The 24,184-nt window shown below is 42.0% G+C and overlaps 1 protein-coding gene across 2 annotated transcripts in view; it reads right to left on the bottom strand.

Moving 5' to 3' along the window:
- The window catches only part of LOC138282757 (fibrocystin-L-like), a 735,329-nt gene that overhangs the window by 237,309 nt on the left and 473,836 nt on the right, over positions 1-24,184 (bottom strand). For both annotated transcript variants that reach the window (XM_069220628.1, XM_069220629.1), the window contains exons 48-50: positions 23,917-24,046; positions 20,516-20,757; positions 418-554 (exon numbers count right to left, since the gene is read on the bottom strand). In XM_069220628.1, coding sequence (XP_069076729.1) covers positions 418-554; positions 20,516-20,757; positions 23,917-24,046 — 509 coding nt within the window. The remainder of the gene's footprint in view (positions 1-417; positions 555-20,515; positions 20,758-23,916; positions 24,047-24,184) is intronic.

Below are 24,184 nucleotides of genomic sequence, written 5' to 3'. Positions count from 1 at the left end.
ATGATGAGACTAAAGAGATGTAAAGCAGTTAACAAGCTCCTAAAAAAAAAGAAATTAGGAAGGGACAGAACTAACATAAGTAATTATTAAAAAAGGATCCTTGGAGGGTAAAGACTTACTCTTAGCAACCATGGGATAAATAGTATTAGCCATTGACTGACAACTGAAAATAACGAATTGCATTGGCACTTACATATATATGAAGCCTAATAGAATAGTAATTAATTTACTCTGCTTATAAGGCAGTGAAGTCCAAACAATCACTGATGCCCAGCTGAGAAAAATATATCCTTCTTGAAAAGACTGTGGGATTTTTGACAAGTTATGTAATGAACATTTGCTTTCTTTATAAAAGATAATTATTTTGGCATTATCACATTACTAAATTGTTTCGAAAAAGCGGTTAAAGAAAAGTACCTCCACGTATTCAATCCTCCCAACTGCAAGTTGTTTGTTTGGCTGCGGCGCATGAAACATGATGCAGCCACCGAACTGATCGCTGCCGGTTTCTTCACCAAAGCGCCCCTGGAAGCACGTCTGCGTGGCAAATTCACCTGAAAAAGCACGACGATTTGTAAGCCGAGGAATATTTGGCCATAAGTAAACCTGTTTAATTAGTTAGTTAGTTAGTTAATTGTATTGTGTAGTTACTTGAAACCATTACAAAAATATCTGAAGGTGTGCAAAATGAAAGAAATCACATCGGCACCAGTGTAAACTAGCACAAGAAATAATATAAAAGTGTTCGTCATTGAGCACAGATGACAATAATACATTAACAACTTGAATTCCGTAAAATTACTTTGCATGATGCAAGCGGCAAGCATTGTGAAACCGCGAAGATTACAAGACTGTCAATAAAAATCCAAAGACAAAAGATACTTTCCTGATAGCTGCAGCAAGCGTTAAAAAAACACAAAATTGGAGGACTGCAGTTAAGAGCTAAAAACATTTGTGAGAATAACGATGGTATCAAAAATCAATGTGTTTAAAGTCAAGTAAGTTAAAAGTCAAGTAAGTAACAAGCATTTGCAATGCAATACAGTCGCGGCTCGCAGCTCTTAAAATGGGCGGGGCTGGTGCGGCGGGGAGAGGAAGGGGGGTTGGGAGTAGGGAGCGCATAGGATGATACATTCAATTACTTAAAAAAATAAAATAAAAACTTACCTGAACTCAGGCTCCTCAGTCTGTTGCAGCCAGCTGCAGGCACAGGCTCCCAACTTGCCCTGGACCAATCCTGACACTCAAAGCAGCGTCAGGATTGGCTGGGAGCGCCCAGCCAGGGTGCCTCCATGCAGACTGGGAGCCTGTACAGGCCCTCTCCAGCCCAGCAACTGTGTTGGAGACAGCCTACTGCGCAGGTGAGCGCCCAAGACGGCCGGCCAAACACACATGCGCTCTGAGGGAGAGTGCTCAGCACCCTCCCTCAGTGCACATCACCCCGGTGGCCCCACCCCTTTAAGAACTAAAGGATGATAAACATAGTATATTATCATTTTGTTCTGAAAGGGTTTTCAGCTTCTGCTGCTGGCGAGGAGGGGGGGGGGCGACGCTCCTCCGCCCTTATGGAAGAGCTGCCCCTGATGCAATGGGTCTCATGTTTGCTCGCATTAGAGCTATTAGCATTGTAAACTCCTAACCAGACTTTTCTTGCCACTTAAACTAATAATGAAAAGTATAACAGTTTCACATATGTAAGCCGATGGTCCCCATGAGTGTGAAGGAGACACTGAAAAGGAAACAGAAGTTCGCTGGCAGAGAAACTTATCGGCAAAAGTGCAATTATCCATGTAACCAACAAAAGTGCAATTATACATGTAACAAGGTCGATGTAATGCAAATTGCTCGACTACTGCCCAGTGAGATTGCGCTGCCCAGGAAATGAAAAGATAAAATAGTCAAGAATCCAGCTGAAAACACAGAGCCTCATATGTTTTCAGTAGTTTGAGGAGGGCTAAACACCGGAAAAGGCATGACGTATGCATGCCTTTCACAAATGCAATCAATCGATTTTTAAAAGGCAAGCCCACAAACTAATGAAAGTGACAGGCGTGACATGGGTGTGGTTACACACCCACATAGAGATTACCACATGGTCCAGAGCGCTTGCACACGCTCGACCCTAAAAAGCAATAATTAAAGCAATGGTGTTTAACGGGGCCATCCCCTAAAGTTCAATGTGTAAAACAAAAGACCCTTTGGCTAAAATTCTGTTGCAGTCACTGCAGTAATTTAATGCCATGCCTGCTACAGCAAAGTGTAATTCTGCAAATCAGACCCTACAGGGCGTAGGCCCACTTTAATTATATGCCTGCTTGTGAACGGGGTTGGTAACTTTAAGGGATAAAAACTGGCAGCATACAACAAGGGCCTTTAATTGTCTCTAACCTGGCAGGATGGCATCATGCAGGCTCGACTAGCCGTGACCATGAATTTACTAATCTGTGCCAGGTTTTTTTTTTGCAGTCACTGCTGAGTAAATAAATGTAATTTCATTGTTGCATGCTCTCATACCATTTTAAGATAAATCCGTCTCTGAGCGAACAGTGCAGGACAACAACATGAATAGCAGATTCTGGAGAGGTAGCACATAGACTACAGTTTTTGGTAGCTTTAGGAATATTTTTCCAATGTGCCCTGTATTCCTTTATGGGCATAGTCAATACCCCCATCATTAATATATTCCTTAAAGCTGGTTTCCCCCGGGAAGCTTTGAAGTATGGTTGCAAGGCAATGGCTTCATGTGATTGAACTAGGCCCTCTAACCCATGGTTACCTTTGATTTTTCTAATGTCCTGTTCCCTTGATATTTGTTTGCCATGTGTTTTTAGCATCCTCTTTAAGGCTTCAGTAGTCAAAAGAGTGTTGCCAGTGCCTTCAAGGTCCAAACTCAGCGTGGCTGCAGCCACAACTAAAAATTATAACCAAAAGGAGTTTTTATCTTGAAAGATGTAACTTAGAGCAGCTATCAGTCAGCCGGTAGCAGCCATAGACACCCGATCGTGGTACTTGATTATATAATTATTTCAAAAGATATCCATGTTTTCAAGCCCAAATTCTAGGCGAATCAATGTGCTCTGCGTCCCTTAGGAGATGCCAAAAATCTTTCTGTATGCAGATATATGGTAGCGTTCCAGAGCCTCGATGAACCTGCCAGGAAAAGCCAAGTGGCTGTAAGATGAAAGAGGTTAAATTTTGGCATGTATCAATCTTAATATGCCCTCTACAGAGCGGCTGTGCAAGCTATAGTGCAATTTACATAGCGCATAAGCTGTCTATGCAGGTTTTCCTATTTGTGCTTCGGTGTGCCAAGTGGGCTTTCCAGAGTCCGACAGAAAGGCACCCAGGTAATTGTATTTAGCAATCATGCTTAACCTGAGTAGCTGCAATTTTAGCTGTTTTTTTCAGGTCTTTTGCCTGAACACCAATTGTTTGACTTCTGAGCATTTACCTATAAGGTGTTGTTGATGTTATATGTATGGAACATCCCCAGCGCTTAAGCCAATTCGGGTGTGTTCGAGCAATGCCAGATCATCAGCATATTGCATTAAGGGAAGATTGCAGTGCACTAATTTAGGTGGAAATGCCCTGCCCTTCAACAGCTTTGTGCCCAGGTTGGCTGTGTAAAGGTTGAAAAGAGTTGGGGCACTGATAAAACCCTGTTTGAGCCCCTTATTGATGTGTATTTTCCCGGTTGCATGGCTATGTGAGATCCTGATTTGCATCAATGTGTCCACATAAAAAGCTATGACTGCTGCCAGTAATTGAGTTGGAATGCCCCACCTACCAAGTTTGGCCCAAAGGATATTCCGATCAGTACAATCAAAAGTAGATCTATAATCGATGAAGCAGGCATAGAACGGGGCATACTTGCTTTGGTGGCCTTTTTTCCCAAATAAGAGAAAGCAGTCACATTTTCGATGTTTGATGAATCTGGCCTGAATCCGGTCTGATAATACGGGATGATATTGCTTTTGATAATCCATGCCTCAAGTTCCCACAGTAGCCCATCGCAAACGCCTTTTTATTGACATCAAGCAGGGCAATTAATCTTTAATTCTCTGGTGCAGTACAATCACCTTTTTTATGAATCGGAAACACAATAGAGCCTTTCCATGATTGTGGAATAGTAGACAAAACACACTCAGTTATTAAACTATGCATGTGTATTGTTCAAAAGGCCCAATCATCATTGAAAATGCTCCCTGGCAGCCTATTAGAACCCGATGCTCCATCAGCACTAAGGCTCTTAAGAAGGTTTGATATCCCTTTTTCAGTGATGCATATTGGATCCCCTTCCGAGTCATCGAAGACTCTGGTATGAAGGCACTTTGCTGAGTTATGTGTCTCTGAGTCAAAGTATAAGGTTGTTACCTAAGCGTACCACCTGTCCGCTGAAACTGCGTTGTCCTTGACAAATGGTTTACTTGCTGAGTTGTTGATGTAATTCCAGAATTCTCTTGATTTACTTGGTGCTAGCAAGGAATGTATACGTAACCATACCTTCTCTATTTGTATTTGTTTTATCTGTCAAACCAATTTCTTATGTGCTTTCCTAGTGCTTTTAACTTTTTCTTCTCTATAGCCATTCTTCCAGATTCTGTTGTGGACTATGGCAAGGCGACTGTTTCATTTACTCTCCCGGAATTCTTTAGTTCCAGAGAATATGGGACACTGTTTATCCATACTCTGTGTTGATTGCTTCCTATGCTCTTTTATGGCTAAAAGCCTTGTGTAGTGCTGTTATTATCATCTCCCATTGTTTTGGGGGTATTATAGCATTGAGCACTAAGGTTGAAAGTGTGGCACTACCTTTCTACGATGCATACCTATTCTTGGCCACTTATCCCCATTGCATCAGTTTGATGGATGTGCCAATATTGGATAAAAGTGGCTGCTTAATCCATTTTTCCTTCATGTGTGTTGTTACCCTTGTATTCATCACTATGGATGGTGGTCACTTTCTGATCTCTGCTGTACTTGAAGTGCATCAGAGCTGTTTTGCAAGATCCTGCTTAGAAATACATAATCTAAAGTCAAAATGTTTCTCAAAGTTTGAAGTTGTGTGCCATGACGATTGGCCGAACTCAAGCTAAACCCATGGAAATGGGCCTCGAGCAGGTCATGTGGGGAAACCCTTTTCTGTGGACCTACGAGGCCTAAGTCACATATGATGAAGTCTCCCGCAATGATGTACTCATGAGCAGGATGATCATACCTAACAGATCTCATCATTTTGGCCAATTATTTAACTTTTACAGATTGAATTGCCCTACGGGAGTTCCGGTACAAATTAAACGCTACAATGGAAGTTGGGATACCATCTATTACCAGACCTTTAAGCTCCAGCGCCTCTAGATCATTAGAGAGTAGGCTGATTGCTGTTACTTCACTTGTAGTTCCAATTTAATTTAAATGGCAAGGCCACCCATAGTCCGCCCAAAAAGGTTCTCCTTTGAGGCTGGTATATGAGTTAAGCAGAAGCCTTGAATAGCAATAGATGCCATTAGCCATGTTTCTTGTAGAAAAAGGATGTCCCCTGATTGCAAAAAATCCACAGTGTTTATGTTAGATACATTCGAAAGAAGGCCTGCCACATTCTAGCTTATCACTTTGATTGTGGCTCTATATAAAGCCTTTTTCCCCCCTGCGATTTGGCGTAAGGCTGTTCTTTGGCCATATGCACTTTCAGCACCCATGACCAGTCAGCATAATCAGTATTTTTCTAGGTGTCTGGTGCTCTGAACTTCTTAAAGGATGATTGTCTCCATTATCATGAATCATGTGGGTCATGATCCTTTTATCCCAAATGGAGGGCCTTAATTGCTTTGTCCCGCTCAAGATTCTGTAGGCCTCCTTGTCCTATGTCAGTACACTAATTAAAGATTATTCTGGGGTTTTGTATGACAGATCTGCTGTTTATCTGCCAGGTGGTGCGGGTAATTTGCCTGGGCTTACATGGTCACGTTAATTCCCCATTCCAGTATATTCCCAGCTTCTGCCATGAATTTTATGGTATCTTCAGGATTGGACCCTTCCATTAAGGTCCTTATATTTAGCCAGTGCACTGTTCTTGAATTGCACAGACAACAGGTGCTCCGTTGTAAGATGGTTGAGTGATGGAATGTTGTTCAAGAGCTAAAGTATGTTCGAACAGTTTAATATATCCCAAGGCCCTCTTGACCTATCCTGTGGGATAAAGACCAAAATAGTATTTGATGGTGCCCACGTTTGTGCAGAGTTATCTCCATAAATTCTTGGTTTGGGGATAAATAGACCCCCTTCATTTTGAATTCCTAATGTCTGGTCTTTACTGGCTGCTGCCTCCATAGAATGTGTGTCAAAAATATTTTGACAAGGTTCCTCCTCGTGCGCGCCTGCTCCACTGTCTCCTCTGTATTAACACTATGTGGAGCCTGATGACGGCCTACATGCCTGACAGGTAATTTGTGCTCATATGTGGTATTATGGAGCTGGAGGCTTAATTGTAATTCGGGCCTGTTGCCAGAGGGGTCTACCACCTGAGCATAGATTTGCCCTGAAGAGGGCGAGGCCTTATGTTGCAGGGGCAAGACTCCAGTGTCGATTGTTGCTTTCGCACCTGCCTGTTGATTAACTTTTTCTATTGATTTTTGCACAAGAGGCTTCAGATTGAAAATTGGATAGTCCTCTGGATTCTATTTAGTGACCAATGCTATATACCTGTCCATCAATGCATTCAATAGCAATGCAATACACTTTCTAAGTAGTGTGGGTGGTGTGAGATGCGTTGGAGGGGTGACTCAGTCTTCTGCTATTTTTAATAGCCTTTCTTAGTTTTTCTTTTGGCGGCGTTAGTGAGCCATTGCCCCTCTTCATTTCAGAGGTCACCCCACCTGCTTGATTGCCTCCCTATGGATCATTATAGGTGTCTTTCACTTAGTCTGCGATCTCTTTTAACTGACTTCCATGATTACCACGTTGATCATCTTCCAAGTTAAGTGCAGATGGGACCAACTGTGGGCTATGCTAATTTTCCACTGAGCTTAATACCCTGATGGATTGAGCCCTCTCTAGGGAACTACTATCTGTAACGCTTTTGCCCATATGGTCTATGTTCACTGAACCCTCCTGCAGGGCTTAAATGGCCAATTTATCATTGATTGAGGCATCCAAGTGCGTAGTTTTACAATGATTTAACAATGACAACAATAGTTCTGGTAGTGTAGTGAGCTTGTCGATGATGGAGCTGTTTACTGTGTGATCATTGTGTTTTTGGGTAAACCAATAATCAACCTTTGTGCTTACATTGTCCATCTTCTTGTCTAGAGACAAGGCACTCTGTGCCAGCATATGTATCAACTCTACCTGAAATTCTAACTTATGCAACTGTCACAAAAGACCCTTGACAGCCCACCAATATGGTGGAGATAATGTGATCTGCAGTGCCATCCTCAAATGCTTTGGGGTCTAGAGAACAGTTGTCTATTGATTTAGAGCCTTAGAGTGTGCTCTGTTCCTCTTCAATGGCTATTTCCTCCTCCCCAGGGTTGGTTAAAGATAGAAACGGTGTGCCTTGTGACTAACAATGGCAAACCAGCTCTCATTTTGTTCTTCTCAGGCTGGCAAATGGTGTCAAGCACATCCGATCAACTCTCTCCTTTGCAGGGACCTGCTCATGCTGATGTACTATTGCCTCCATTATGAGCTTGAGACCTCATTATGATGGTGCAGGCCTCAGCGCTACTGAGTACGGGCTATGGTTCAAGCCCCGGCTGCCCTGTCTGCTATTCTCAGCATACGAAGTCGATGCTTTTGAGTTAAAGTTTAAATTGCACTCCTTCATTTAGTTGCTAAGATTGTTTTCAGGGTTTATGCCTCCCTCATCCAGTGTCGAAGAGATCTCTAGGAATTCTGGTCCCTCTGCCTTGGCAATATGCATATTTGTATTCTGTAAGGGCATCACTGAGTCTGCCAACTCCACCATCTCTGCAATTACAGACTCTTCTAGGCTAATGCTTCCGAGGCTGCATAATGCTCGGTGACTCTGTTCCCAGGTGCCAACCTCACCACTTCAGGATTTAGTACCTTAAACTCGGTTATCTTGCTAGCCTCCATCTTTCTTCTCATGAAGTACTTGTATAAAGAGTTTTTGAGAGCTGATTGCCTTCTGCATCTACGGTGGATGCTGTTGCCTTTAGGACCATTTTCCCTTGCCCATTCCCATGTTCTGCTGGGAGCTTCCGCTGCCTCTTGTCACCCACCATTGCCCCTGTACCAATATTATTGTTCTTCCTCTTCTTGGACTTAACCATTTTGTTTATTGCCAGTGTGCCCACTCTGTCAAATGCTTGCACTAGCTGGATGATTTTTGATTTCTTAATATTCTTGGTACTCCCTCTGTTCTTCATAGCCTGACCACCTGTCTTTGTGCAACAAAGAACCTATTTGAGGCCTTCCAGCCGCTGTAACAAATCAAAGGCAATTGTTGTAATCTGCTTTCTATAAGGCTTTTATGTCTATGTCTCAACCCCACCCCAGCCTTTCTTGACAGCTACTCCTCAAGTTTATCAAGTTGCTTAAGCTGTTCGGAGTGCTCTACTTGGTGTGGCTGTGCTGGTGTAATATTATTATTAAGCATCAATGGTGGCAATTGGCCAGGACTTTCCTTAAACTAAGAGTGGTTCAAGAGTGATTCCAGAGTGATTATAGGGTGCCCTTCAGAGGCCGCAGCCCTGCCACACCCCCGCACAGTGGTACAACAGAAGCACAATACCACAGGAGCTTGGTGGGGGGGCCAGGAGGGGATGCTGATGAGGGCACAGCAGCCTATAACAGATGCCGCACTCAGACCTAGCTGCACTGCTTCCGCAGGGAGGCTGGGCACACACTCTGTTGAGGCTGACTACAGCCCCATGCTCGGAGAACCCTTCCCCTTACAGTGCTTGCAGTGTTTATACGATGGGTGGTCAAGCGGTGCAGGCAGGCGGTTGGAGAGGTAAAATACAGTAGGTGAGGCGAGGCAAGGTGGGGCAAGGGTTCACAGAGCAAAAACCAAAGCCAACTAGAGCCGATTGCAGAGCTGATGCTCGCTGCACTTATGCACACCTTATGTTATGGTGAGAACCGTTATGAAGAGTTGTGGTGACGGACTGCTCTCGACCCAGCCCGACCCGCCTCACCTCAAGTGGACAAATCGACCAACCGAGTTGACTAAACCTGCATGGAAGGCCTCTCCTGCCTCTCCCAACTCAGCAGAGGGCACCCCGCAGCAGTGCATACTGAGTGCAGCAGTTACACAGCTCTGACCTCGATCTCACGTCCTGCAAGCTCTGCCCCTCCAGTGCTCCTCACGAAATATATATTTTTACTTAAAAAAGGTTACAGGAACTTTATAGATAGGCTCACATTTTGAACTATGAAACCATAGAAATTCACCAGTTACAGTTAGAGTTATCTCAAGTAACTTTAACTCGTGCCTTAAGGTAACTATAACTTATGCCCCCACCAGGAACAGGTTTTTCATCAAAACTTTCACTTTAAATATTACAGTGATATTATCAATGATGTTATCAAAGATGTCATGAGTGCAGTCATTTTTTGAGTTATTTGCAGTGCGTTGCACGGTCGCAAGTCATAGTTACCTTCGGGCAAGAGTTATAGTTACTTAAGATAACTAACTTTAACTGTAAGTGGTGAATTTGTATGGTTTCGTACGTTTAAATTGTGAGTCTATCTGTAACATCCCTGTAACCTTTGTTTTTTTGTTTAATTTCTATGGTTTTTTCAACATATTGTAATTGTCATTACTATACGTTAATCCATCCACCCTGAAGCCAACCCCCTATAAGCACCCAACCTTACACCATGCACAGCCTTTGCCTGTGTGCAGTTGAGGATGCCCACAACACCTGGCCCGCAGCCAGACACTGCGTCCAACCCCCCTAACCACCAAACCCTACGCTGTGCATGGCCCTTTGGCCATGCGCAGCTGGAGCTGGCTGCGGCCTCTCTGTGAGAATAGGTGTGAGAGGATGTATCTGGGGGTGAGATTGGCTGTGAGAGTGTCTGAGTGTGAGAATGCCTACATCAGTGTTTTAGTGGGTGTGTTAGTGTGGGTGTGGGTCTGTGAGTGGGTGCATGAGGGTGTTAGTGGGTCCGTGAGTGGGTTTGTGAGAGTCTGAATGGGCCTGTCAGTAGGTGCCTAAGTGTCTAAGTGGGACTGTGAGTGGGTGCATGAGAGTCTGACTGGGGCAGTGAGTGGGGGCACAAGGGTCTGAGTGGGTCTGTGAGTGGGTCTGTAAGTGGCAGAACGAGACTGAAAAAGAGAGGGAGAAAGATAGAAATGTTTTAGGCTTTGATGGATGATATATTTAAAATGAGATTCTTCTGCAGAAATTGAAAAGAAAAATGCATTTGTCAATTAAAAAGAGTAAGATCACCTTTCAGTATGAGCCTTAAACATTTCCATTAAAAAAATAAAATAAAGGAGGGAAATGACCAGGGATACAGCTGGACTCGAACCCTCAACGCAAAAGTCTGTGACCTTCACACTTGGGCTATTCACCTTTTTTTTTTTTGCCCTTCATGGGCTACATGGGACCGCAGGGGGAGCCTCAAGGCCTCCCCCGCGATCCCATTTCTCTAGCAAGCAGGCAGCTGTTTTAAGTAGCAGCTTTGTGGTTGCTTTAGCAAAGCTTTCATCTCTGTTTCCTGCACACATATCTATGCCCAGGGACCAGAGTTGAAAACTCTTCTTTTTAACAGCAGGACCTGTTTGACAGTGGAGTGTTTGCTGTGACTTGGCTGCAGCTGTCAATGCTGCAGCCAAGTCACAGCAAACAACTATGTCCCGGTGATGGGCACCATGGGACATTGCAGGAGCCGGCCATGGGGAGTGGCGGTCCCCATGGCCATTAATGGCTTCTTGAGGGAGCCCGCATCCCACTTCTGATAAGTATAGCCCCAGAGAGATGGTGGTCCCCTGGGTTGCAGGAGTCCAAACAGACCCCCTAATTTTTTCAGGTTGCCACGGGGAGAAGAGGTCCCTGGGGCTGTTGGGGGGGGTGGGGTGGCGACGGTCCTCCCCCAAGCCAATAATTCATTTAGCCCTGGGAGGTGGTGGTCCCTGGGAGGGTGGGGGGCCACGTAGCCCCCGCACTACAATAAAAGAATGCCCACAGACTTGGCCCACCTGAGGGCTTAAAAAAGATGAAGCTTGGGAGCCCGCGCTTCATTTATTTTACATTTTCGCTGGCTCTGCTGTGACTTGTGGTGAACATTTAAAAAAAAATGCTTTTTAGCCCTGGGGAGCCCTCTGGGACCCCAGCAATAGAACTAAGGGGTCAGGGTGTCTGTACCCTGGCCCCTTCTCTTTTTTACTTTTTTTTTTTCTGAGACTCGGCTACCTAGTCCCACAATGGCTGCCAACACTTCCTGGTAAAGCCAATCAGATCTCAACATGAGATCCGGAGGGGTCACAAATCCTTTGCGTCCCTATATACAAATGTATTTTCCCCTTATTTATATACTACTGATCAGAGTTACACCAAAACAAAAAAAGTCGCTTTCTGGACCAGGACCTACCTTTCTGTCAAATTTGGTGTAATTCCGTCCTGTAGTTTGGGCGCTATCGCTGTTTAATTTTTCCTATGGAAAAATGAATGGGGAAAAAGTGCTTTGGGACCCCCTTTTTCTCGGCCCCCTCTGGACGGATCACCCCGAAACTTGCCAGACAGCAGCGGATGAAACTGGCAAATGTTTGGGAACATTTTGTAAAGATTCATGAGGCGGCACCAAAGATAAAGGAAAGTAAAAAAATAGCTTCTTACATCGAAACTAGGTCCTAACTATAACTACCTAGTGGTGATTGCCACTAGGTAATATATATATATATATATATATATACACATTTATATATTCACACACATATATATATATTTATAATATATATATATATATATACATATATATATATATATATATATACACACACACACATACATACATGTATATATATTATTTATATGTATATATATATACAGTATATATAAAATAAATATACGTGCACCTCGCTAGTCAGACTCCATTAACTATAACCTTTTATTTTACATCACTTACATTATGTGAAATTATAGCTGACAACAATTATGACATCTCAAGTTAGACCATTTGTGAGAACACAGTGCATCATAGAATGGTGAGTTATAGTTAATGTAGTGTGGCTAGCAAATTGACAAAGTGTTCAGAAGAGCATGAGGTATAGTAATTTAAAGGTGGTATGTAAATTATAATTTAAGATATAACTATAACTGTAGAATTGATAATGTAATTTTTTTCCCAAATACAACTAAATGTGTACCTTTGCTTTTTTAGTGAATTTTAATGTTCTTTATTGTGTAATTAAAAAAAGTGTTCCAAATCATAGAGTCTACTGTCATTGAGTGAACTGTTGTTAAGAGGAGCGTTAAAGAGCACATTCGAGGACAATGTTGTACGGTGTAGTGTCATACACTGCAGTGTCGTAGAGTGGAGTAGAAAAGAGTGTTGTGCAATGCAGTGGCATAGAAGGGAAACAGCGTGAACAGGAGTGGCATAGAGTGAAATGGCATAAAAAGGAATAGAGTAGAGTGGAGTGATATAGAGTCAAAATCACTTTGAGTGGATTGGGATTTAGTGAAGAGGCTTGGAGTGGCATAAAGTTCAGTAGAGAAGAATAAAGTGGTGTATTGTGGAGCGGGGAAGAGTAGAACAACATAGTGTGGAGGAAGTAGGATGGAATGTCATAGGGTGAAATAGCATCCAGTTGAGTGGTGCAGAGTTGAGTGGCATATAGTGGAATAGCATAGAGTGGGGTGGCATAGCATAGAGTGAAGGGGCATAGAGTGGTGTAGAGTCAAGTGGCGTAAAGTGGAATGGCATCAAGTGGAGTGGCATAGAGTTGAATAGCATAGAATGGGATAGTGTAGAGTGGAGTGCTGTAGAGTGGAGTTGCATAGAACGGAATGGCATACTGTGGAGTGGAGTAGCATATGGAGTGGCATAGAGTGAAGTAGAGTGCAATAGTGTAGAGTGGAGTGATGTAGAGTGGAATAGCATTGAGTGGAGGGGTGCAGAGTGGGGTAGATTCAAATGGCAAAGAGTGGAATAGCATAGAGTGAAGTGGCATAGAGTGGAGTTGCATAAAGTGCAGTGGCATACAGTAGAGTGTCATAAAGTGGAGTGACTTGGAGTAGATTAGCATAGAGTGGAGTGGCGTAGAGTGGGGTAGAGTCAAGTGGTTTATGGTGATATAAAGTAGAGTGAAGTGGCATTGAGTGGAGAGATTGATTGATTAGAGACGAACAGCAGAGTAGCATACAGAGGAGTGACATTGAGTGGAGGAACATAGAGCGGAAAAGTACTGAGTGGAGTGGCATACTGTGGAGTAGTGTAAAGTTGAGTGGTAAAGAGTGGAATGGTGTGGAGTGGAAAGGCATACAGTGGAGTGGTGTATAATAGAATACTGTACAGTGGAGTGGCGTACGGTGGCATAGAGTCAAGTGGCATAGAGTGGAGTGGCGTGGAGTTGAGTAGAGAGGAGTGGCATAGGGCTATTTAGCATACAGTAGAGTGGTGTAAAGTGGAATGGCATAGAGTAAAATAGAATAGAGTGGAGTGGTGTACATTGCAATAGCCTAGAGAATTAGAGCCTCATTACGACTTTGGCAGTCTTTCTGTAAGACCGCAGAAGCCACTGCAGACAACAGACCGCCAATGGTCTGCTGACCGCCATATAAGGAGTAATTGGAGGACTTCCGCCCACTTATGAGCGGAAGTGCGACTCCAAAGATGCGGTTGTACCGCCAACACCGCCATGCCAACAAGGCTCAGCCCGCTGTATTAAGAGCCGTAATACGGCTTGGTGGAGTCTTAGTGGCATGGTGGTGCTGGAGATGCAAAACTGCCAGGATCCCATCCCCTCCCGGATGACCAGCTTTCTGGAAAAGGTAAGTTGATTGTCTGACAAGGGTTGGGGAGGGGATGTCTGTGTGTGTGGGTGCGTGAGTACGAGTATGTGGAGCGGGGTGGTAAAAGTGTGCGTGTATGCGATTGAATGTGAATGTTTGTGTGCGTGTATGGGAGTGTCTGGGTGTGTGTGTGTGAGCGAGTGGGGTGTGTGTCTGCATGTTTGTGAGTGAGTCGGTGTGTGTGGCTGCATGTATGAGAGTGAGTGGGGGTGTCTGTGAATGCATGCCTGCATGAAGGGGTAGGGGGTTGTTTGTAAGTGTGTGGACGAGAGGGGAGGTGTCTGCATGTGTATGGATGTGTGGGGGTGCGTGTGCTGAGGACAGGAATGGGGATACCTGTTGCCAGGTGCGTTACCGCTAGGGGGATTTATGGTGGTGTGACCGCACGGAAAGCCTGGCAGTCTGCAGCCTCGTAATCCGGCTGGCCACGTAGGTGCGACCACACCGAAAAGCCAGGCGGTGTTGTGGAGGTTTGGCTTCTGCCAAACCCCACAACTTGGAATGTGGCGGTCTTTACCGCTGGGTCCAAGGCGGTAAGACCTCCCAGCAAGGCTGGAGGTCTGATGACCGCCAGCCTCGTAATGATGGCCTTAGTGTGTGGTCAGAGCTATAAATGGATATAAACTTTTCAATATAAATACGATTATTCAGCAGTCAATTTTAATTCTATTGAAAGGTTTCTATCTGTTTTTGGCTCTTACCACACACTAATTGTATAAAACACCAATATGTGTTATGTTAAGATTTTGCTATTTACCTTCACAGAAACTGGTCCTTTGACTTCTTTAGCCCTGATTTGGGCTTTAAATCACTTCGGCAGAAATGCATCGACTTTCATTGGAAGGTGTTCAGGAAAGTAAAAAATATCCTTAGAATAGACTAACAGTAGGAGGCACTAAAGGGCACTTTACGCAATACTTGTTTGCTGATGGGACTACCTTCAGGTGGATTACAGGCAGGATGAATTGGGATAACCACCATATGGTTCAAAGAAGCATGAGGAAGCACTAAGGTTTGGACTGTAGACATATTTCCCTGTACATGAAATCGATTTGCCGATAATGAGAAAGAGATGGATTGCATAATGGTCTGCATGTTAACAACTGGGGGTTCTAAGTTTCTATTTTTTCAATATATAAATAATGTTTTAAACAATTGATATTTTTTGGTCAGTGTTCATTACATATGATTGTGCTGTGGTGGTATCAATACAGTAGTGGGGGTATTGTGCAACACATTCAATTGTCAGGATCTTGTCTGAGGTAAATAATAGGTTTTATTGCTCTTCCCTACCTATTTCCACTTTATTAAAGTGGTAATAGGTAGGGAAATATATTAATATTGTTCTATACATTTAAAAAACATTTGACAAAGTAGCAAGCTAGTACCTACCTACCATGGTGGTTACAGTAAAATGAAAAAAAGAAATATGTAAAAACAAAAATAACACACTATAGTACACTATATTGTTGAAATATAGTGTACTGTGGTGTCTTTCCTTTTTAAAGAAATTACTTATTTTATTTTTCTTAGTAGTGCAGTACTTTCTAGGTAAGTACTGCAGTACCGTTAAGTTTGATTTTGTAAGTAAATATGTAACAAATTGAAAATGCTATGTGGTACATTATTTTTGGGAAATAGTGCAGTTCACTGCATTTTTACCTTATTTACATATTCCATTTTTTATATCTATATTGTTTTAGGTATCAGGGTACTTCCTTGGTGGCCTGTAATCTTTTTGTTTTTACAACACATAGAAACTTATAAATAACCTTCACTACATATTATCATTTCAATAAAGTATAAAACCTATTACTTACCTTTATCTAATGTCCTAACCCAGAATACAGAAAAAGTATGCTAATAACAACATGGCTACCTTTTACTTTTGTAAAGGTAGCCATAAGACAATCATAAAATGCCTTGTCATAGGCAAGTACCTCGAAGTTACAGCAAAATCACATGAAATACCTTGGCCTGATATAGCACTAAGTTTTAGAGCTTTACAAAAATGCTTATCCTTCCTACTTTTATTACCAAAAAAGGATCATCTATACTCCATAAACTTTATACCTACAAAATGTAATTAAAATATGACTGTTTTCAGACTACACCTCACTACAAAATGTTTGGAAAATGGATTGTTGGAAAAACTTGTTTTGGGAACTCCTTTTTTACTTTGCACTCCCTTGAGGAATCTCTACAAAACTTTGCATTGTTTGCCAATGTATAAAAACCAACATGTCTGCAACGTTTTGTGGAGATGCGTTATTATCAAGCAAAAATCTGAGAAATTCATATATCTGAGAATCCTAACTATAACTACATAGTGACTACTGTCACTCTCTAACATTATGTACATATGTGTTTGTGTTCACTGAAAGAAAAACACAATGGTCTATGTGACTGTTGGAAAATTGCCTTCTCTGAAGGGTCACCCCAGACTTTTTGCCTTCCTCCTCCTCTTTGTTTTACCTTATTTTTGTTGGCTTTAGGACTCTGAACACTTTACCACTGCTAACCAGTGCTAGAGCGCATGTGGTCTCTCCTCTAAACATGGTAACTTTGGCTCAAACCTGAATTGACATATTTATATTACTTTTAAGTCCCTAGTAAAGTGCACTACACGTGCCCAAGACATGTAAATTAAATGGTATTTGTGGGTCTGCTGCACTGATTGTGGCACCCACTTAAGTAGGCCTCTAACCATGTCTTAGGCATGTCACTGCAGAGCCTGTGTGTACAGTTTGCCATGTCGGCCTGGCAAGTTAAACCTGTTGCCAGACCTAAACCTTCCTTTTTAATACCTACAAGTCTCCCCTAAGGTAGGCCCTAAATAGCTCATGGGCTGGGTGCAGTGTATTTAAAATTAGGACATGTACTTTTAAGTTTTGCTTGGCCTGCTAGTGAAAAACTCCCAAACTCATTTTTCACTACTGCAAGGCCTATTTCCCCCATAAAATAACATTGGGATTACTTTAATTAATCTTTTAAATGTAATTCCCAACTATGAAGAGGCAGACTTTTCAAGTTTGGTGTCTATGGGATCACAATTTAAAATCACAACGTATGGTGAAGTCGCATTTTAAACTATAATTCTGAGAGTGCCACTTTTAGAAAGTTGGCATTTTCTTCCTTTAGCCATTTGGTGCCTACTGCCGGTCTTCAATACAAGTCTGGGCTAGGGTGACAGCTGGGCCTGTGCATTGCCCCCAGACAGCCACACACAAAGGGAGCCTAAGTGTGATTGAAAGGCCATCCACAGTTTGATGGGTCTTCCTGGGCAGTATGGGGGGGTGGGGCTGACACTTAAATCTAAATGGGCAGTGTCCTACCCCAGAAAATGGCATGCATACACCCCTGTAGTGAGTCTGGAGCCAGGGCAGGATGGGGAGACCTCTGCACACTTCAAAGACCTTTCTTTGAAGATTCCCCCACTTCAAAGGCATGACTGGGTATGAATACTGAAACCTCTGACACAGTACATTTCTGGACCTGTGGATACTCTGCCAGGAGGAAGTAGTGCTGTGCTGCTACAAGGACTGCCACTCTTCTGAGCTGATACTCTTCTGGACTCCTGTTTTGCTGAGCTGACCTGCTGCCCTCTTGCCTGGGAGTGGGAAGGGCTGGACCTACGTCTCTACATCCCAGTACCAAAGTGACTCTGAGGGCTTGATGGCTTGCCTCTTGTTTTCTGAAGTCTGAGGGACATAAAACGCTTCCAACTCCCCTGCTACAGCTTTTGGACCTGTGTTCAACCAGCTCCTGCACACTAAGACATGCCTCTCCAGTTCTAGACCCTTGTAAGTGTCTCTTGGCTCCTGAAATTCAGCTTTTGGGCTTTTCACAAATGGGCCTGCTTGTACCCAAACCTCCCAGCTCGCCCGAAGAATCTGTGCAAGCCAACGTAAGTTTGTTTCTTCGCACAGCAAGTATCACTGCTTGCAAGTGCGAGGCTCCAGCCTGCCCGACCGCGACACCCGGCCAACTTTCTGTGCTCGCGGACTACCGCCAGCGATGCTCTTTGTGCTCCTGGCAAACTTCTACCCTTCGAAAGTGACTCTTGGCCCAATTCTTGAGAAGGTAAAACTTCAACGGGCCTTATCTGGGACTGTAGCTGACCCGTGCTCCATCACTTTCAGACTGAACTTTTGGATTTAACCCAGTCTAGCGCAATCAGATGTCCCCGGTTGGCGCTTTATGCTTTTAAGGTCTAAGCACTATACTGCATTTCAATCTTTAAAAATTCTAACAGTAATGTAATAGTTAGGTGTTGGAATGAGACACGGAAAAAAAACAGAACACTGAAATGTACCAGTTATATTATAGTGAACTAACTATAGCTTGCACCACCATCAAGCACTGCTTACGACCTCACATATTATCTTCACTTATGACATGTTAAATGACGTGTCAGAAAAATATGTCCTCATTTTACCTTTATAGAGCACTAACCATAACAAAAAGAACCATACCATTTTGTTAGTTTATTACAGTATCTAATGAGGGAAATGCTGTCACCTTAACTTCTTTGATTCCATCAAGATTCAGGTGTGCCACGCGTTTGTCATAATACAGAATGTAAGCACTTCCGTTGCTCATTAGGACTTTTTGAAAAACCTACAGTTGATCACTAAGAATTAACTGAGAGACTGCTGTTGGTGTTGAAACTACATATCAGTCTGCATGCTAGAGTGTTTGACTGACATGAGTCAGAAAGATATCTGAGAAATCAAAGAAAATTTGCTTTATTTTAGCTTTCTTGAAAAATAGCCTTAATTTCTGACAAAATGAACATCCTTATTTTGTTTATTTCTAAAGAAAAAGCTTTATAATTTACAGGTTCTAATCCATCAGGATGACGTTCAGACATGCCACACTTTTTGAGTGCATTTCTCTGCTACGTTTCATGTGTGAAATACATCAACCATAAGACATCCAGTAGCAAAAGACATCTGCAGCAAAGCATTGAATCACCTTCCTGTGTGACTTATATGGCAATAATCTTCAGCCTCCCTGCTCAAATCCCCACCTACCGCAAGGTGAGTGTATAACGAGTCAAGTCACCAACAATCTATTCTCTATCCCCATTAGAGCCTCCATGCCTGTCTAGACAGTGTCCATCACTAGTCCCTGTGAGGAATGCCACACTTTAGCTATAAAAGCAGACTGTTAGCACTCTAGTTGTTCGTTAGGAAACATTGATGAAGCAGCAGTAGAAACATAGGGAATCAACTAACTGGTTTCTGCTGCTGTTGAAAGTACAAATTTTCCTCAGAATGTCAGACTTTATTCTCATTCAGCTGAGGAAGATAGTGTGAATTCATAAAAAATGTGATCTCATTTTAGCTTCTGGAGCACATTCTATAGCCTATATGAGAAAATCCTGTGAGAAATGTTTTCTGTCAAACATGGTTCAATAAATCTCAGCAAAGGGCCAGAATGTTTCAAATTGTAAACTCACCTGAAAACTCAGCAACATTTCTTAAAATTAGTATAACACCATCAACAAATGATTTACATTGTGACTAAAATCTGTTATCACCCGTTATCTGTCCTCCTTCTGTGACCCTCAAAACCTGGCATTCACTACAATGCATTTCAATTGGCACCATTTCCATGAGTCCTCTAATGGCTGCCACAACATGTTGGCAAAGATATGGCAAGCCAATCAAGGGAAGTGGGGGACCCCTTCACATGGCCCTGGTGATCAAGGTGTGTTCATAGTCAGGACTGACAAGCCCCCTTTAAACTGGACAATCAGGCACAACTGGACAGCAACAGTTCAGATACACCTATATTTCTAACCCTTTCATACCAAGCCCAAGCTTTTCTTTAAACACTAAGGGGGTCTTTACGAGTGTGGCGGTCACAATTTCAGTCAGAACCGCCACACATGCGTCGGTCTGACCACAACATTATAAAGCTGGTGGTTAGACCTCCAGGAAACCACCAGCTCCACCAGGATCATGGATCCCAGTGGCCTGGCGATGGTGGATATCGTAATCCACTTGAGGAGTGCTGCAAGCAACTTTGACTTAGATATGTCTTCTGCTTTATTTTGGGATCTCATGACACCAAAATTACATCACACATGTTTAAGTATCCACCCTTCACAACATGGGCAATGCAAGAACTGCAGCCATATGAAATAAAGTTTAATGCATACAATTTCTAAAGAATTCAAGGCGGATGATCCTTGCATTGACTAAATGGGATACTGTTACCTTTATTGCCTTAGCTTTTGACTGACCTCCCTGTTTTAGATCTTGGTGACTGTGTCCTATGGAGAAATGTTTGTGTTTACTAAGTCGTGCTGCAGAGAAGATTTTGGAAGAAAATATTCAGCCAAAACTCCACCTACCATCGCTCTAGTTAGTGTTTTCCTCTATCCATAAAAAGGCATAAGCCAGACCACACGGGAGTACTGTTTTGCTGGGAGTATTTTGGAAATCTATTGCAATTTTTCATTTGCCCATAAGTCAGTTCATTCTAAACAAAAACTAAAAAGAGCAATCTCACTTTACCTGGATCAAATCCTTCAGGACAGGCTGCAATGTCATCATGCCACTCTACATTGTCACTGCCACGAATAAGGATATTTCTGGTGAGGAGGCCAACTTCTGCTCTTGCTTCAAACACTTTACCATTAGTCAGACTAACTGATATCCCCAAATGTTTGTAAGTAAGAGGGTTGCTGATGGTCAGACGTCTGCCATCTTCTGACACCTGTGTTATTATTCTCTTTTCATTCTGTCGTTGACTTAGCCTGAAATAAAAACACAATTATATCCATAAAAATGCACATAAAATGTGTTGATTTAATTTCAACACACCAGTAGTTGTAATAGAACTGGAAATCATTCCCAGTACTCTTGAAACATTTACTATTCTCTGTTGTATTTCGCCAGTAAGAGGTGGATTGCTTCCAAGCCAACAGCGGTTATATGATTTAGACACAACCAACAAAAAAAATCAAAAAGGTGTTAAAAAAGGAATGCCTGATTTATTCTCGCATTCTGGTTCACATTCCACTCCATCGTTATTTTGCTCACTGTGCAATTACAGACAGGAACCAGTTCTATGCGAGCAGACATATACAAAACTCTTTTGCTGTTTTCCTCGCTGAGATGATAAAACAAAAGTGATGCCAGATGAACCAAAGAGACAGCGTTCTAACCAATATCTTCACAGAAGACCAGCAGTCTCGAACGCTCCTCCTTCTCTCCACTTATCCCTATCCCAAGAATTGTGTACTGCATTTTTGTTTTCAATGCTTTCAGGGTTACTGAACTCTTAATTCCTACAATATTTATGTCTGAACATAGCTTATTTTTTAACAGTTTGAGTAAGGTTTTTCATTTTTCTCTGTCTACCCTTCTCCTTGCTTTGTAAAGCAATTGAACTTGGCCCATCCAGATGTCAAATCCTCTTCAACTCTCATCCTTGCTCTAAATATCTAATTACTTCTCTCCTCAAATTTGCATCATAAAATGAAATCTGATTTCAAGAATATTATTATTAGAATTATTACTAATATTTAAAACTCTGCATTTTTAGCCTTTATTTGTGAATTTCCAATTTGATTAATCACATTCACATTCCTTGCTCTGTACATAGGCTGTAAATTTGACCCTTAATGGGTTGAAGATTTAGGTTTACTAGCTATTATAAAATTCCCCTATTACTTTCATGTTGTAATTTTCCCTTGAACGACTGTAAAAGTCTATGACATATGTGGTGTAGTATTCGCTATATGTTACTGGAAATAAATAATGTTTATGCAACATTCCTTTAAAATATTGTGTGAAGAACATAAATCGATTTTTAATCCAACAACCGGTAAGTTATCATTGGGTATTTGTGTGCAAAATAAATCACACATTGTTGAAACAAACATATGTATGTTGATTAACAACAATTCTTTGATTTGTGTCCATTTTCAAAATCCTATTTAAAGAATTTATATGAGGTGTTTGACATTTCTGGCATCATTTTAGTCAGTGTTTTACTAAAGGGCATATGGTGATGGTTGGTCCTTTATACGAATGAATTAAACAAGCTTATAAACTCTCCTGCAGTGCAGCGGTACAATTGTTTTCAACTGTTTGTTTGTTATATATATATATATATATATATATATATATATAGAGAGAGAGAAAGAGAGAGAGAGAGAGAGAGAGAGCACCCAGTGGCGCTTGCCAATAGGTAGTTATATTGAGGTCCTACTTTCTATAGAAAAACTGCCTATATCTTTGGTGCCACTTGACGAATCTTCACAAAAGTTTCCCAAAAAATTGGACAGTCATGTAAGCTGCTGTCTGGAAAGTTTTGGGATGATCCATCAAGCAGGGGAAGAGGTAAAGGGGGGTGAAATTTAGAGCGTTTTCATTGTTATTTCCCATAGGAAAAATTGAACAGCGGTAGCGCAAAAAGCATTGGATGGAATTACACCAAATTTGGCAGAAAGGTAGCTCTTGGTCCACAAAGAGCTCTTTTTGTTATTTGCTGTAAATCTGTCGGTAGTTTCTGAGAAATGTAAGAAATCTAAATTTGTATATCTAGTGACGCCAAGGATTTGCGACCCTCCCCATCTTGTGTTGAGATCTGATTGGCTGCCAACACTTCAATAAGGAAGTGTGGCCAGTTATCTTGGGACTCGGTTGAAGCCGAGTCCCAGAAAAAAAAGAATAAAAAATACAAGAGGGGTAAAAGTATGAACACCCTGACCCCTTAGCTCTGGTGCTGGGATCCCAAAGGTACCCGCCCAACCCCAGACTAAAAAGCTTTTTTTAGAAAATGTTACAGCAAATTTGTAACGGGGCCACAAATCTGCAGTAAATAGTTTTTAAAAACATGTGCATGCTCCTGTGCTTTTTATTAAATGTGCCCTGCCCCCCCGGGTGGGCCAGGACCCTGGGGCACTCTTTTCTCCTTAATAGGGGGACCTCCTGCCCCCCCCACAGCCCCGGAGACCACCACCTCCCCAGGGCAAATAATGAAAAATGCTTTTAATATGTGGGGAGGCCTAAGGTCCCTAAGGTAACTATAACTCGCGCCCTCACCGGGCACTGCTAATTATCCCACAAATTACGGCACTCATTTTTGATGAAAAAACTGTGCATGGCGGGGGCACGAGTTAGAGTTACCTTAGGACATGAGTTCTAGTTACTTGAGGTAACTCTAACTATAACTGTGTGTGTGTGTATATATATTTATATATATATATATATATATATATATATATATACATACATATATCTATATTTTTTTACATATATCCATCTATCTATATATATAATAATAGATAGACAGATAGATAGATAGATAGATAGATAGATAGATAGATAGATAGATAGATAGATAGATAGATAGATAGATCTGTATTTACACTATATGGTACTATACTAATATGATCACAAAATGGACATGGATAATGCCTTCAGTCCCATGTCTGAGCTATGAACTTCTAAAGTGCCTTTATGCAGTGAAAGCTGAATACATGAAATTTGAGGATACTCCCCCTTCCCCCACAAAGTGTTATGTGTAACTTCCTGTGGTGCATATGGTTATATATAGAAACAAACAAAAAATACAAGAAAAGAAGTAAACATTAAATTAATCAAACTCACTCACATCCTTTGGAATAATCATCTGTTCTATATACCTATTCAATAATATTTATAATAAAGGTGATCTTCACACATTTCTTTTAGGAAGGAAAAAACTATGGGCCTGATTGCAACTTTGGAGGAAGGTGTTAATCCGTCCCAAATGTGACGGATATACCACCAGCCGTATTGCGAGTCCATTATATCCTATGGAACTCGTAATACGGCTGGTGGTATATCCGTCACATTTGGGACAGATTAACACCTCCTCCAAAGTTGTAATCAGGCCCTATGCGTACTAATTTTAAGTAAAATACCTGTTTCCAGTGGATGCAATAACAATTTCATCTCCAACCTTCCATGTTACAGCATCTTGTAAAATTAGAGTAGATGACCTTGCTTCAGCAGTCTGAGCCAATCGAGTCCAAGTCACAGGGACTGGTAAGCCTATGGTAAAAAAAAGACTTGTAAGTTTATTTTAGTATATTCAGAGATATTTTTGGTTGTTTGAACTCCAACTGAATGTTCCTGTAAGTACCCATATACAGCTATGTGAGATAAGTGTGAGTGAATTAGTTAGCCCAA

This window comes from Pleurodeles waltl, chromosome 2_2, assembly GCF_031143425.1.
Source record: "Pleurodeles waltl isolate 20211129_DDA chromosome 2_2, aPleWal1.hap1.20221129, whole genome shotgun sequence".
Classification (NCBI taxonomy): domain Eukaryota; kingdom Metazoa; phylum Chordata; class Amphibia; order Caudata; family Salamandridae; genus Pleurodeles; species Pleurodeles waltl.
Note: the sequence above shows the minus strand (reverse complement) of the source record. Positions and strands in the feature narration are given on the sequence as shown.